This window comes from Rhinatrema bivittatum, chromosome 2 (assembly GCF_901001135.1).
Source record: "Rhinatrema bivittatum chromosome 2, aRhiBiv1.1, whole genome shotgun sequence".
Taxonomy (NCBI): Eukaryota; Metazoa; Chordata; class Amphibia; order Gymnophiona; family Rhinatrematidae; genus Rhinatrema; species Rhinatrema bivittatum.
The window spans coordinates 823,196,142-823,208,344 of NC_042616.1; the positions used below are offsets into that span (position 1 = coordinate 823,196,142).

The 12,203-nt window shown below is 48.8% G+C and overlaps 1 protein-coding gene across 1 annotated transcript in view; it reads right to left on the reverse strand.

The window, feature by feature from the left end:
- WDR97 (WD repeat domain 97) overlaps positions 1–12,203 on the reverse strand; it is a 378,285-nt gene that overhangs the window by 362,609 nt on the left and 3,473 nt on the right. The window contains exon 2 of the mRNA XM_029587226.1: positions 4,180–4,310. Coding sequence (XP_029443086.1) covers positions 4,180–4,310 — 131 coding nt within the window. The remainder of the gene's footprint in view (positions 1–4,179; positions 4,311–12,203) is intronic.

The window sequence follows — 12,203 nt, forward strand, 5'->3', positions numbered from 1 at the left end:
GGGAAAAAGAATGGCTCACTACGCCCCTGCATTGACTAGTGTGGTCTCAACACTATTACCAAGGAGAATCGTTTCCCTCTTCCTTTGATAACCTAGCTCTTCGACTGCCTTCAAGGGGCAAAGATATTTACAAGCTGGACCTACAGAGAGGCATTCAGGAGGGTGATGATTGGAAGACTTCGTTTAATACCAGAGAAGGACATTATGAATACCTAGTGATGCCCTTTTGGTTATGCAATGGCCCTGCGAACCTTCAGTTTATGATCAACGAGATCTTTTAGGACCTGCTCTACTCCCATGTGGTGATATATCTGGACAATATACTAGTCTTTTCTAAATCCCTAACAGAGCATTGTAGCCATGTAAAGCAAATCGTCCAGAGTACTATATCTAAGCCAACCTAGAGAAATGTGTCTTCAAACATGAGGAACTCCCATTCCTGGGATTTATCATCTCCCAGCAAGGCCTACACATGGAACTGGAAAAGTTGAAAGTAATCTTAGAATGGCCCCAGCACATGAGCCTTAAGGCTCTGCAATGCTTCCTCAGGTTCACAAACTATTATAGGTAATTTATTCATAGTTATTCTACATTGGCTGTCTCACTCACATTTCTTACCAAGAAAGGCTAAGATACCAAGAATTGGACTGCCGGCACTATTTAGGGATTTTAGCTAGCTTTGGAAGAATGGTGACACCTGCTGGAAGGAAACAAGCACCCAGTATCTATATTGTTCACAAGAACCTGGAGCACCTATAGCACAAGTGCACAGACTGAAGCTGTGGTAAGCCCGCTGGTCATTGGTTTTTAATCAGTTTGACTTTGAGTTGCAGTACCATCCCTCTAAGAAGAACCAATGAGTTGTTGCCCTCTCACATTCCTTTGATACTGAGGGCACTCTGGAATCTCCACGGCATATTATCGACCCAGCAAAGATTGTGGTTGCTGTCACATTCACAGTTCTTCTTGGAAAGATCGTGTTTCCCTAGAGCCTATGACAGAAGATTCTTCAGTGGGCCCATGACTCCTGTTTGGCGGGATACCCATTTTCCATTGAGCGACAACTGGCCCTGTGGCTTACAAGCTCAAGCTACTAGCATCTTTACGAATTCATGATGTTTTCCATATTTCACTGCTGAAGCCTGCCATCCACTCCTGGCTGGGCAGACTGCCCCTCCAGAAACCCTGAAGTGGTTATGGAAGAATACATACTGTCATGTTTGGCAGCTTGCAGGAGGACCCACAAGTCACCACACTCAGCCACACTCACTAGGATGAATCTTAGTGACCCACACTTCCAAGGAGCACCATCGCTTATGCCACTGACTGCTGCTGATGCTGCCAAGCCGCAACCTTCCCTTAGGAGCACGCATATATACGCACATAATAAAGGCCCCATGGTGGGGAATGCTGAGTGGCGCCCTCCAATGACATCAGGCTTACTGGCCTATTTAAGCTAGGGCCCTGCAGTACCACCTAGCCTCAGCAACAGGTCTTCTACCTTATGGTGCATGTTGCCTAGCATTTCTGTTTCCTGTGTTCCAGCCTTGCCTTGCTTTCCAGCCTTGTCTCACCTTCCACTCTTGCTTTGTCCAGCCTTGCCTCATCTTCCAGCCTTGCCTTTGTTGCGCCGGAGGTGGACCCTTGGCCAAGGTGAGATTGACGCTACCCGTAGGAAGGATCCTATGGGTCCCTACCATCAGCGGGTGGAGTGGGCTGATGGACTGATGGACAGAGGCTGGCTGGCGCTTCACCAATACCAGCTCTCGTTCCCCACGAGTTGAGCCTTTGGGTACTGGGGCCGGCTGGGCTTAGGTGGTTCTTCATAGGTGGTCGTTGATGGAAGGATAGAGAGGTCAGCCCAGAAGCAGCAACAGCAAAGCTGGGAAGTCTGTACTGGATGAGGCGGAGTCCCGGAGAACCGGGCGCCAATAGAACCAAAGTTAGACAGGGAGCTCCCGAGCAAGAACAGGTCGAAGCCTGAATAGGCCGTCCAGGATGTAGACTGAAGAGGCGTCGTAGAGCAAACTGGGGTCAGGGCCGGCGGCAATCAAGGAGCAGTGGCAAGCAAGACTGAGGTCTGAGCGAGGAGAAGATCAGTAGCGTAGTCAGGCAAAGGAGAGGTCTGGGTTTGGAGAAGATCAGTAGCGTAATCAGACAAAGCAGAGATCTGGGTTTGGAGAAGATCAGTAGCGTAATCAGACAAAGCAGAGGTCTGGGCTTGGAGAATATCAGTAACGTAGTCAGGCAAAGCAGAGGTCTGGGCTTGGAGAAGATCAGTAACATAGTCGGGCAAAGCAGAGGTCAGGGCTTGGAGAAGATCTGTAGCGTAGTCAGGCAAAGCAGAGGTCCGGGCTTGGAGAAGATCCGTAGCATAGTCGGGCAAAGCAGAGGTCCAGGCTTGGAGAAGATCCGTAGTGTAGTCGGCCAAAGCGGAGGTCTGAGCTTGGAGAGGATCAATGGCATAGTCAGATGAAGCAGAGGTCGTGTCCAAGAAGTCAATCCAAAGAAGGGCAAGGAAACAGGAACGTAGGAACGAAGGAAAACAGGAGCTGGAACTTGCAGGGATCAGGAACCAGGAACGTAGGAGGATCCCCAGGAGGCAACGAAGTATGTGACCAGCATGGAGGCCTGTTGCAAAGGCGACTATCAGGAGCTGAGCCCGGCCTTAAGACGGAGCTTCGGCAACATCATCATCCGAGGCTGCGGCCAAGTTCCCGCCGCGGGCCCTTCGTAGGCAGCAGTGATGCCTGGACCTGACTATGATTGCCTACCGCCTGGATCTGACCCCCTTGCCTGGGCTGGACTGGACTCTTGCTAGCTGCCCGCCCCATGCTTGGCCTATCTCTGACTCTGTTAGTCTGTTGCCTGCTCTCACCCTGGTGTGCTCTTGGATTTCTGTTATATTCACTGACATAGGGACTTGCCTAAGACCTGCTGGCCACCAGAATCCAAAAGGGCTCAACCTGCGGGGGAGATGACTGGTAAAGGTGAAGCTCCAGACTGTCCTGCTACAGGGCATGTTGGCCAGCTGCTGACATAGGCCTCAAGGGTTTGATATCAAGGCTGTGTCAATTATGCCACAGCACCAAAAGCTCATATAACCGCTACCCTTCACATCAGCATTGTGTATTTTTCCCTATGTGCTTTACTTTGTTCTTTTCCACATTAAATTTCATCTGCCATTTAGATGCTTAGTCTCCTAGTGTCTTAAAGTCTTTCTGCAGTTCCTTGCAATCCACTGCTGTTTTAACAACTTTGAATAATTTTGTGTCATTTGCAAAGTTTGATCCCTTCACTTGTTCCCTTTTCCAGATCATTTATGATTATGTTGAACAGCATACATCCCAGTACCACTCTCTGTTGTACATCACTAATAACCTTTCTCCATTTGGAAACCTGACCATTTAGTCCTACCATTTAACTCCTGTAGATCTCCTTTATGAATCTTAATGTCTGTCCCGACAACTCCAGATCTGCCACTCTAGCCTCCAGGATCGGATTCATTCTTTGACAGCCGGGAGCCATTTGCACAAAATGCACACATACAATCTCTCGCCAAAGTCCATTGTAAAAAGGGGAACACACACATACTATTCAAAACACGAACAAGGTTATTTATTATTTGTTAAATATTATTGATATTTCACTGTTCCTTGTAATAATGTTCATTGGTTGATTGTTATTGTTCAATGTTCTATGTAAAAAACCCCGGTCTAACCTCCCAGACCAGGGCAACCTTTTTGTTACTTGTAAACCGGATTGATTTGTATTGCATACAGGAATTCCGGTATATAAAAATTAAAAATAAATAAAATAAATAAATAAATATTGCCCCCAGGGAATTAGCAGAGATCTATTCTGCCCATTCATTCCCCTTCCAAACAGACTTCCTTATTCTTCACATTTTGTAATATTGACCCCATGCGAGCATCAGAGGTCTCTGTCAATACATTCCTCTTCTCCCCAGTCCTCCTTATCCCCCACACTCATGAATATTGCCCTTCAGGGTGTACTAGAGGTCTCCTCTGCCCAGTCCATACTCCCTTCAGTCCATTTGATCCTTCACATTTGTGAATATTACCCCTCAGTGTTACCAGAGTTCTCCTCTGCCCAGTCCATTCTCCTCCATCCCATTCCTCCTAATCCATCAGAGTCTGAAATCCCCATTGGATGTACCTTATTTACAGTATCTTTAAGGGTATTCCTTAGCAAGGCCCAGAGTTGTTTCACCCTAGATCGAAGCTTCTTCTCCTTCAGTGGTCTCCTGAGGATGAAATGATCAGAGAGGTCCGGGCTACCCTGAAAATCTATAAGAGAAAGAACCAAGAGTTCAGTGGCATGGACCATGGGCATCAGCAAATGCAGACTTCCAAAGAAGTTTAATGAGCAACTTCAGAGCAGAAGCACACAAACAGGGACTCCCTATATTTTGATGCCCTGTTATGGACATCGCCCTTCCAGGCACTCTTGCACTTCTTCACAGAAGGAAGAGCTGGTCTCATGAATTAATGTCTGAGTAGCAGAGGCATAAGCAGGGGTTTACTCTAGTGTCAGCTATCTGCAGCGTACACAGCCTGCATCTACAATGATGCAACTAGTCTACATCATAAGCTGATAAAAAGTCTTCCAGCAATAGATAATGTGTAAACTGCTGAGACGTTCTCATGTATAATAAGCAGCAGACATGTCAGTACTATGCATGTGCTACCCAAGCTATTTTGAGGTGGTGGAAGTGGGAAAACAAAGGCACTTTTAGTGTTCTCAGGTATTGTGGGCAGGGCTACATCCTTCAGGTAGCTATTGTCTAATAGGTAGACCCACCAAGGTCTATATTCCAAAGCATTTAGTTGGATAACTTCTGAGTTACCTGGCTAAATTAATATTTGGACAGTTATCTGGCTAAATTCTTTTTTTTTTCTATTTATTTATGCTTTTTTCAAATATAGAAGACATAACATTTTGGCAGAAAAAGAAAGGAATAAATGATATTGTTAATAATAATAAAAATAGTAAACTATTACATCATAAAGCAATCCTAACACTCTCAATTCCTTCCACACAAGTCCTCAAAGAAGGTGGACCCAAATCCTCAACCCAAGGTAACAATAAAAAAAGAAAAACAATAGTCAAATACAGCAACTATAGAATATAATGGGGAACATCGCGTAAGCTCACGACTGGAGGTTATCGTCAGAAACAGCAGATTGTGTTTTACCAATCAAAAACTGAGTTAATTGGGGGGGGGGGGGGGTCATAAAAAATATAGGAGTTATTTTGAAACTTAATCATGCATTTGCATGGAAATTTGAGGGAAAAGGTACCCCCAACTTGCTGGACCTGCGATTGCATCAACAAAAATTGTCTCTGCTTTTTTTGAGTCTGTCTGGAGACATTCGGGAAAACCTTAACTTTAAACTGAAAGAACTGTTCAGTTTTATGATGAAAATACAGTCTCAATAACCAATCTTTAACTGGTTCGAGTGCCAAAGTTACAATCAATGTAGCTGGTACTGCCAGCTCTGTATCCGATGTTTCAAGCAGCGATGTTTCAACACTTGATTCTCTCAGGGGCCCTTTAAAACTGTGGCTGTTGCGCCCGGTCGCAGACGGCTGCGCCCTCTGTTGCTCACCTCTTTTTTCCCTGCTCCAGCAACTCTTGCCAAGATGGCCCCCTCCGCCTCTGAACGCCGACCTCCCTGGCATCCCCGGGACAGCGTGGGCGATTGCGTTCACCATTTTGATTTGGGAATTACCTAGGGCACGCGTGCGCGCCAACCCCTCTCTTATGCACGTCATGGCGGGAACTTCGGACACGTCCCCTCACATGACGTCACCGCTTGTCTGTATTTAAACCTAACAGTCCTTCCTTCCTAAGAGTTGGCAAGGACTTCCTTCCTGCCGAATTTCTTTACTTTGCAAACGCCTGTTTGTTCCAGTGTTCCTACTCGAATGCCTTAGGTACCCGCTCCTCGGGGGCCTTACTGCGTTCCGGTCATCTGCTCCTCAGACGGCCTTCTCCATTCCAGTTCCACTTCGTCTGAGTGAGTACTATGGCTACCCTGCCTATCTCTCCTGCTCGCTTATCATCTTCAGTGTGGATTCTCGGCATACTCCACTCTGCAACCACTACCGGATCTACCTTTCAAGCTTGTCATCTACTGTGTGGATTCTTGGCATACTCCGCTCTGCAGAGCAATACCGGACCTACACTACAACAAGCACTTGGAGAGAGCAGGTTCCTGCGCATCCCGCTCTGCGGGCCACCACCGGATACCATCTCTGGGTAACTCTACTCTGGACTGTGCCATACTGCCCATCCCAAGGGCAACCTTCCACGTTGCAATATAATAAATTCCCTTTTCTCTCTGTGTCCATTACTGCTGAGAGCTAGCCTATCATGGCGAGTCCCCACAGGGCTCCTCCCTGCAGGTGGAGTCAACTCTTGCCAAGATCCAGGGTTCACTATCAAGCCGAACTATAATAGATAGCTAACTCCATGGACCCGGCTCAGGTCTCAGCCTTGCAGGCCATCCCTGGCCTGGCCCAACGCATCACCGAGCAACAGAGGACCTTAGAGACTTTGGCTACCACCTTTAATCAGTTGAATGCCAGACTGAACATTCCTTCTACTTTGGACAAAGATGCTTCACCTCAAGGGGTTGCTGTACGTACGGCAGTGCCTTTGCCACTATCCACTCGCTTCTCAGGTGACTCCCTGATGTGCAGAGATTTCCTAAACCAGTGCTGCATGCACTTCTCTCTACAACGTCTTATTTCCCTACTGCCATAACCAAGACGACGTATATCCTGTTTTTGCTAGATGGAAGAGCTCTCACCTGGGCTTCACCCCTTTGGGAACCCAACAATCCAGTCCTGGCTATCTTTAAGACAGTATTTGATGACTCTGCATGCCAGGCAGTAGCTGGATCTGCATTCTTACACCTTCAACAAGGAAGTAAACCATTACCAGACTACGTCATTGAATTTAAAACCTTGTCTTCATAACTCCACTGGGACCTGGACTGCCTATGCGCCATTTTCTTAGAGGGGCTCAACTCCCGAATAAAAGATGAACTAGTGGCTCAACATTTGCCTGACACCCTGGACTCTCTTATTGATCTTGCCGGGGGAGTTGATAGCCGCTTATGCGAATGATCTCAGGATGCAAACAGCCCTAAGAAGCATGCTTCGGGAAGTATACGCTCTCGATCCACGTCTGCAGCTCCAACCCAGCCTTCAGCAACCATTGAGGAAGACGAGCCTATGCAGTTAGGCTGCAGCCATCTAACCGCCAAGGAGAGGCATTTTCGGAAAAGAATGGGCCTCTGCATGTAATGTGGACAATCCGGCCATGCGTCCAAACCTGCCTATCTGTCTGGGAAACATGCAGACCTATGATCCGCTGGAGGACTCTTCCTAGGTCTGACTACACCCTCTCCTCCACTATCACTTCCTGTATCCATCATCTCTGGGAGTCTCGAGTTCCAAACCCTAGCACTTGTGGACTCCGGTGCAGGTGGAAATTTTATTCTGAAAAGATTGGTAGAACACCTACGGATTTATTTAACAGATTTTATATACCGATGGTCGCTGGGAACATCTCATCGGTTAACAAGGAACATAAAGTAGCAACAGGCTTTACAATGAACATAGAACTACTGTGAAAAGGAGGGGGAAAGGGGGAGGAGGAGAAAAGGAGGGGGAGCGCGGGGGGGGGGGAGAACTTGGAGTGGGGGAGAAGAGGAAGGGAACAAGAGGGTGGATGTAACAGGGGCATACATTTATAATCAAATATATACAAGGAGGAATTATTTACAAATTAAGTGTCATGAAAAATTAAAGGATAAAATGACATATAGCGTTTCTATTTAGTTATAGACGATATCATCTTACAGCTGGGGAGAAGATGCAGGGTAGTAGAGAACAGGGTAATGGGGCAAAAGGGGAGGGGAGACGTTAGAAAAGGAGCGGTGAAGGCATGTCATTAAGAATAAACCCGTAGCATAAATAAAATCATGTGAACATGTTTCAAACACAGCAACCAATCACAATTCCTCGGTAGAGGAAAATTGGTTCTTACCTGCTAATTTTCGTTCCTGTAGTACCACGGATCAGTCCAGACAGCTGGGTTTGGCCTCCCCTCCAGCAGATGGAGACAGAGAAAAACTTCGAGAGCGCCCTCTCTTAACCTGGTTATGCCACCTGCTGTTCCTCAGTATTTACTCGTCCCCAAGCAGAACAATAGTATGAAAATAACCATGTAATTCAATTAACTTCCCTCTACCCCCGAACAAGCAGAGGATGAAGAACCAAAATTCGAAATGTGAACCTCCTGGAAACAATATAATAGCTTATGCTATTCTTCAGAAAAGGCTAGAAATAATAGAACTGTACGAGCGGGCTCTCCACACACACCCCTAAACCCTTCATTGGGTGGGTGTCTGGAGTGATCCGTGGTACTACAGGATCGAAAATTAGCAGGTAAGAACCAATTTTCCTTTCCCTGTACGTACCTGGATCAGTCCAGACTGCTGGGGATCTACCAGAGCTTTCCTAAGTAGGAGGGGACTGCGAGAGCCCTGCTCGAAGGACACTGGCACCGAAATTGCCAGCATACGAACTCTGGATGTCCAAATGGTAGTGTCTGGAAAAGGTGTGTAGAGACGTCTAAGAAGCCGCCCTGCAGATCTCCTGCGGGGAAACCAGTTGACATTCTGTCCATGAGGCCGCCTGTGCCGTGGTCGAGTGAGCTTTCAGTTCAGCTGGGACTGGTCGACCACGGCATATATATGCAGACGAAATAGTCTCCTTCAGCCAACAAGCGACCTCTCTTCGCCCCATTCCACAACACAAACAGGTGATCTGATAATCGGAAACCATTGGTAGCTTCCACATAGGATAACAAGGCCCGGTGAACATTCAGCCGCCTCAGCTCCTTTGAATGAGGATCTGTCAGTTGTGCATCTGAAAAGGCTGGGAGCTCCACGGACTGATTCAGATGAAAAACTGAGACCACCTTAGGAAAAATGATGGAACTGTGCATAGCGAGACTCTGGAATCAGAGATGCGGAGAAAGGCTCCCTGCAGGATAATGCTTGAAGCTCAGACACCCTCCTCGCGGAGCAAATTGCCACCAAAAAAACCACCTTCGATGTGAGATCCTTCAAAGTGGCTTTCTTCAGTGACTTGAAGGGGGCTTCGCACAATGCCCAGAGCACCAAAAATAGATTCCATGAGGGACAGAGACTGCGAGTCGGTGGGCGCAAGTGTTTCACCCCCCTGAGAAAATGCACCACATCAGGATGAAACGCCAGGGAAGAACCTTGGATAGGGCTCCTCAAACATCCCAGGACCGAAACCTGAGCCTTCAGGGAATTGAAAGATAACCCTTTGTCGAGACCATCCTGCAGAAAGGAAAGGACCAGAATCACCAAAGCTCGTTGAGGATGCACCCCATGAGGTTGACACTAAGACTCGAAGACCTTCCAGACACAAGCGTATGCCTGTGACGTCGATGATTTCTGAGCCCGCAGCAGGGTAGATATAACCACCTCCGGGTAGCCTTTCTTCCTCAACTGTCTCCTCTCAAAAGCAAGGCCGCAAGACAAAAGTGATCCGCCTGATCGAAAAATATAGGGCCCTGGCACAGGAGATTGGAAAGATGGCCCAGCCGCCAGAGCCCGTCCAAGACCAGATTCACGAGATCCACGAACCAAGGCCTTCGAGGCCACTCGGGAGCCACGAGAATCACTAGTCCCAGGTGAAACTCTATCCTCCTGATTATCTTGCCCACTAGCAGCCAAGGAGGAAACACATAGAGGAGAACGCCAACCAGCCAAGGGACCACCAGAGCGTTGACACCCTCCGTGCTGTAATCCTTTCTGCGACAGAAGAAGCATGGAGCTTTGGCATTTGCTTGCGTCGCCATTAGGTCCACATGAGGTTCGCTCCATCTGTGACAGATCAGATGCATGGCCGTTTCGGACAGCTCCATTCTCCTAGGTCTAGCTGCTATCGGCTGAGGAAGTCTGCTTGTACGTTGGTCGATCCCGCTATGTGAGATGCCGCCATCATCTCCAAATTTTGTTCCGCCCAGAACAATAGCATCGCCGCTTCGAGAGCTATCAGACGACTCTTGGTTCCTCCTTGTCTGTTGATATAGGCCACGGTCGTCACACTGTCCAACAATACCCTGACCGCCTGATTGCGCAGTAGGGAGAGGAAGCTCTCCAGAGCACAAACGGCCTTGTCTCTAGGCAATTGATCGACCAAGCTGCCTCCATTGGTGACCACCGACCCTGAACTGCTTGGGACTGACACACTGCCCCCCAGCCAAACAGGCTGGTGTCTGTCATCACCATCATCTACCGGGGTATATCCAGATTCACCCCATGTTCCAAATGGCCGTGAGCAAGCCACCATGAAAGACTGGACCTGGCGGTGGCTGTAAGCAGTAGCGGAAGATGGAGTTGTTCTGACAGCAGGTTCCAGCCAGAAAGCAGCACAGCTTGCAGAGGTCTCATATGCGCGAAGGCCCATGGGACTAGCTCTAAGGTAGATGCCATGGGACCAAGAACCTGTAAATAATCCCAGACTCTGGGCTCCAAGGCTCGCAACAAATTCCAGACTTGGCCCTGCAGCTTGCAAATCCTGTCCTCTGAGAGAAAGACCTTCCCCACTCAGGTATCGAAGCATGCTCCCAAAAATTCCAGGACCTAGGAGGGGACTAAATGGCTCTTGGCGAGGTTGACTACCCAGCCCAGAGACCTCAGGTGACATAAGACCACATCCACTGCCTGGGAGCAAAGAACCTCCGACTTCGCTTGGATAAGCCATTCGTCCAGGTAGGGATGCACCAGAATCCCCTCCTTCCTGAGGGCCGCCGCTACCACCACCATAACTTTGGTGAAGGTCCGTGGCACGGTTGCAAGGCCGAAAGGTAGAGCACACAACTGGAAATGTTGCCCCATGATCATGAACCTGAGGAACCTCTGATGGTCCTGTCGGATTCAGATATGAAGACAGACTTCCGTCGGGTCCAGGGATGCTAGATATTCGCCCCTTTGAACCGTTGCAATGACAGAGTGGAGCATCTTCATTTGGAAGCATGGCACCTTGAGAGCCACGTTCACCTTCTTTAAATCCAAGATGGGGCGGAAGGTTCCTTCCTTCTTCGGGACGACAAAGTAAATGGAGTAACGCCCCTTCCCGTGCTCTGTTTAGGGGACGGGAACGATGGCCCCCAGGGATTGGAGTCGACAGAGGGTCTGGCAAACTATGAATTATTTTTCTGGAGACCCACAAGGGGACACCAGAAACAGGTCTCGCAGCGGACGAGCAAACTCTAATGCGTAGCCGTGTTCTATTACACCAAGAACCCACCGGTATGATGTAATCTTGACCCCCTCCTGGATAAAGAGGGTTAGACAGCCCCCTATGACAAGGCCCACGGAGTGGTCGGCCATAACTCATTGTGCGGACTTGGCCCCGCTAGACCCTTGTCCTGTGCTGTCCCGGGCCATCCGACGTCCACGATATGACTGCGACCAAGGCTGGAACCTCCCCGAGGCGTACCTCTGGCCCGAGGTCTGGGCCCTGCTCTGAAGAAACCACCTTTGGCCATGAAAGCGGGAGCGGGCAGAGGAGAAGGGCCTCTGTCCTTTAGGCTTATCTTCCGGGAGCTTATGCACCTTGTTCTTGCCCAGATTCTTGATCAGCTGTTCCAGGTCTTCTCCGAAAAGGAGTTTGCCTTTGAAGGGGAGTGTCCCTAGCTGAGCATTGGAGGAAACATCCGCTGACCAATTGCGGAGCCACAGCAGTCTACGTGCAGAGAACGCCAAGACCATGGTACGCGAGGAAGTGCGAAGCAAATCATAGAGGGCAAGCCACCACTGCCTCCAAGCATTCAGCCTGTTTCGCCTCTGGGGGGATCAAGGTCCTTGGCGCTTTGCAACTGCTGTACCCAGTGGAGGCCCGCCTGGAGCATATAACTGCTACACACCACAACACGAATGCCCAGGGCAGAAACTTCAAATATCTTTTTGAGATAACCCTCCAATTTGCGATCCTGGAGATCTTTCAGAGTCACACCACCTGCCACAGGGATGGTTGTGCGCTTGGTGACCGCCGTAACAGAGGTATCCACTTTCAGAAGCCGCAGAAGCTCCAAGATCTCCTCAGGCAAGGGGTAAAGCTTGTCC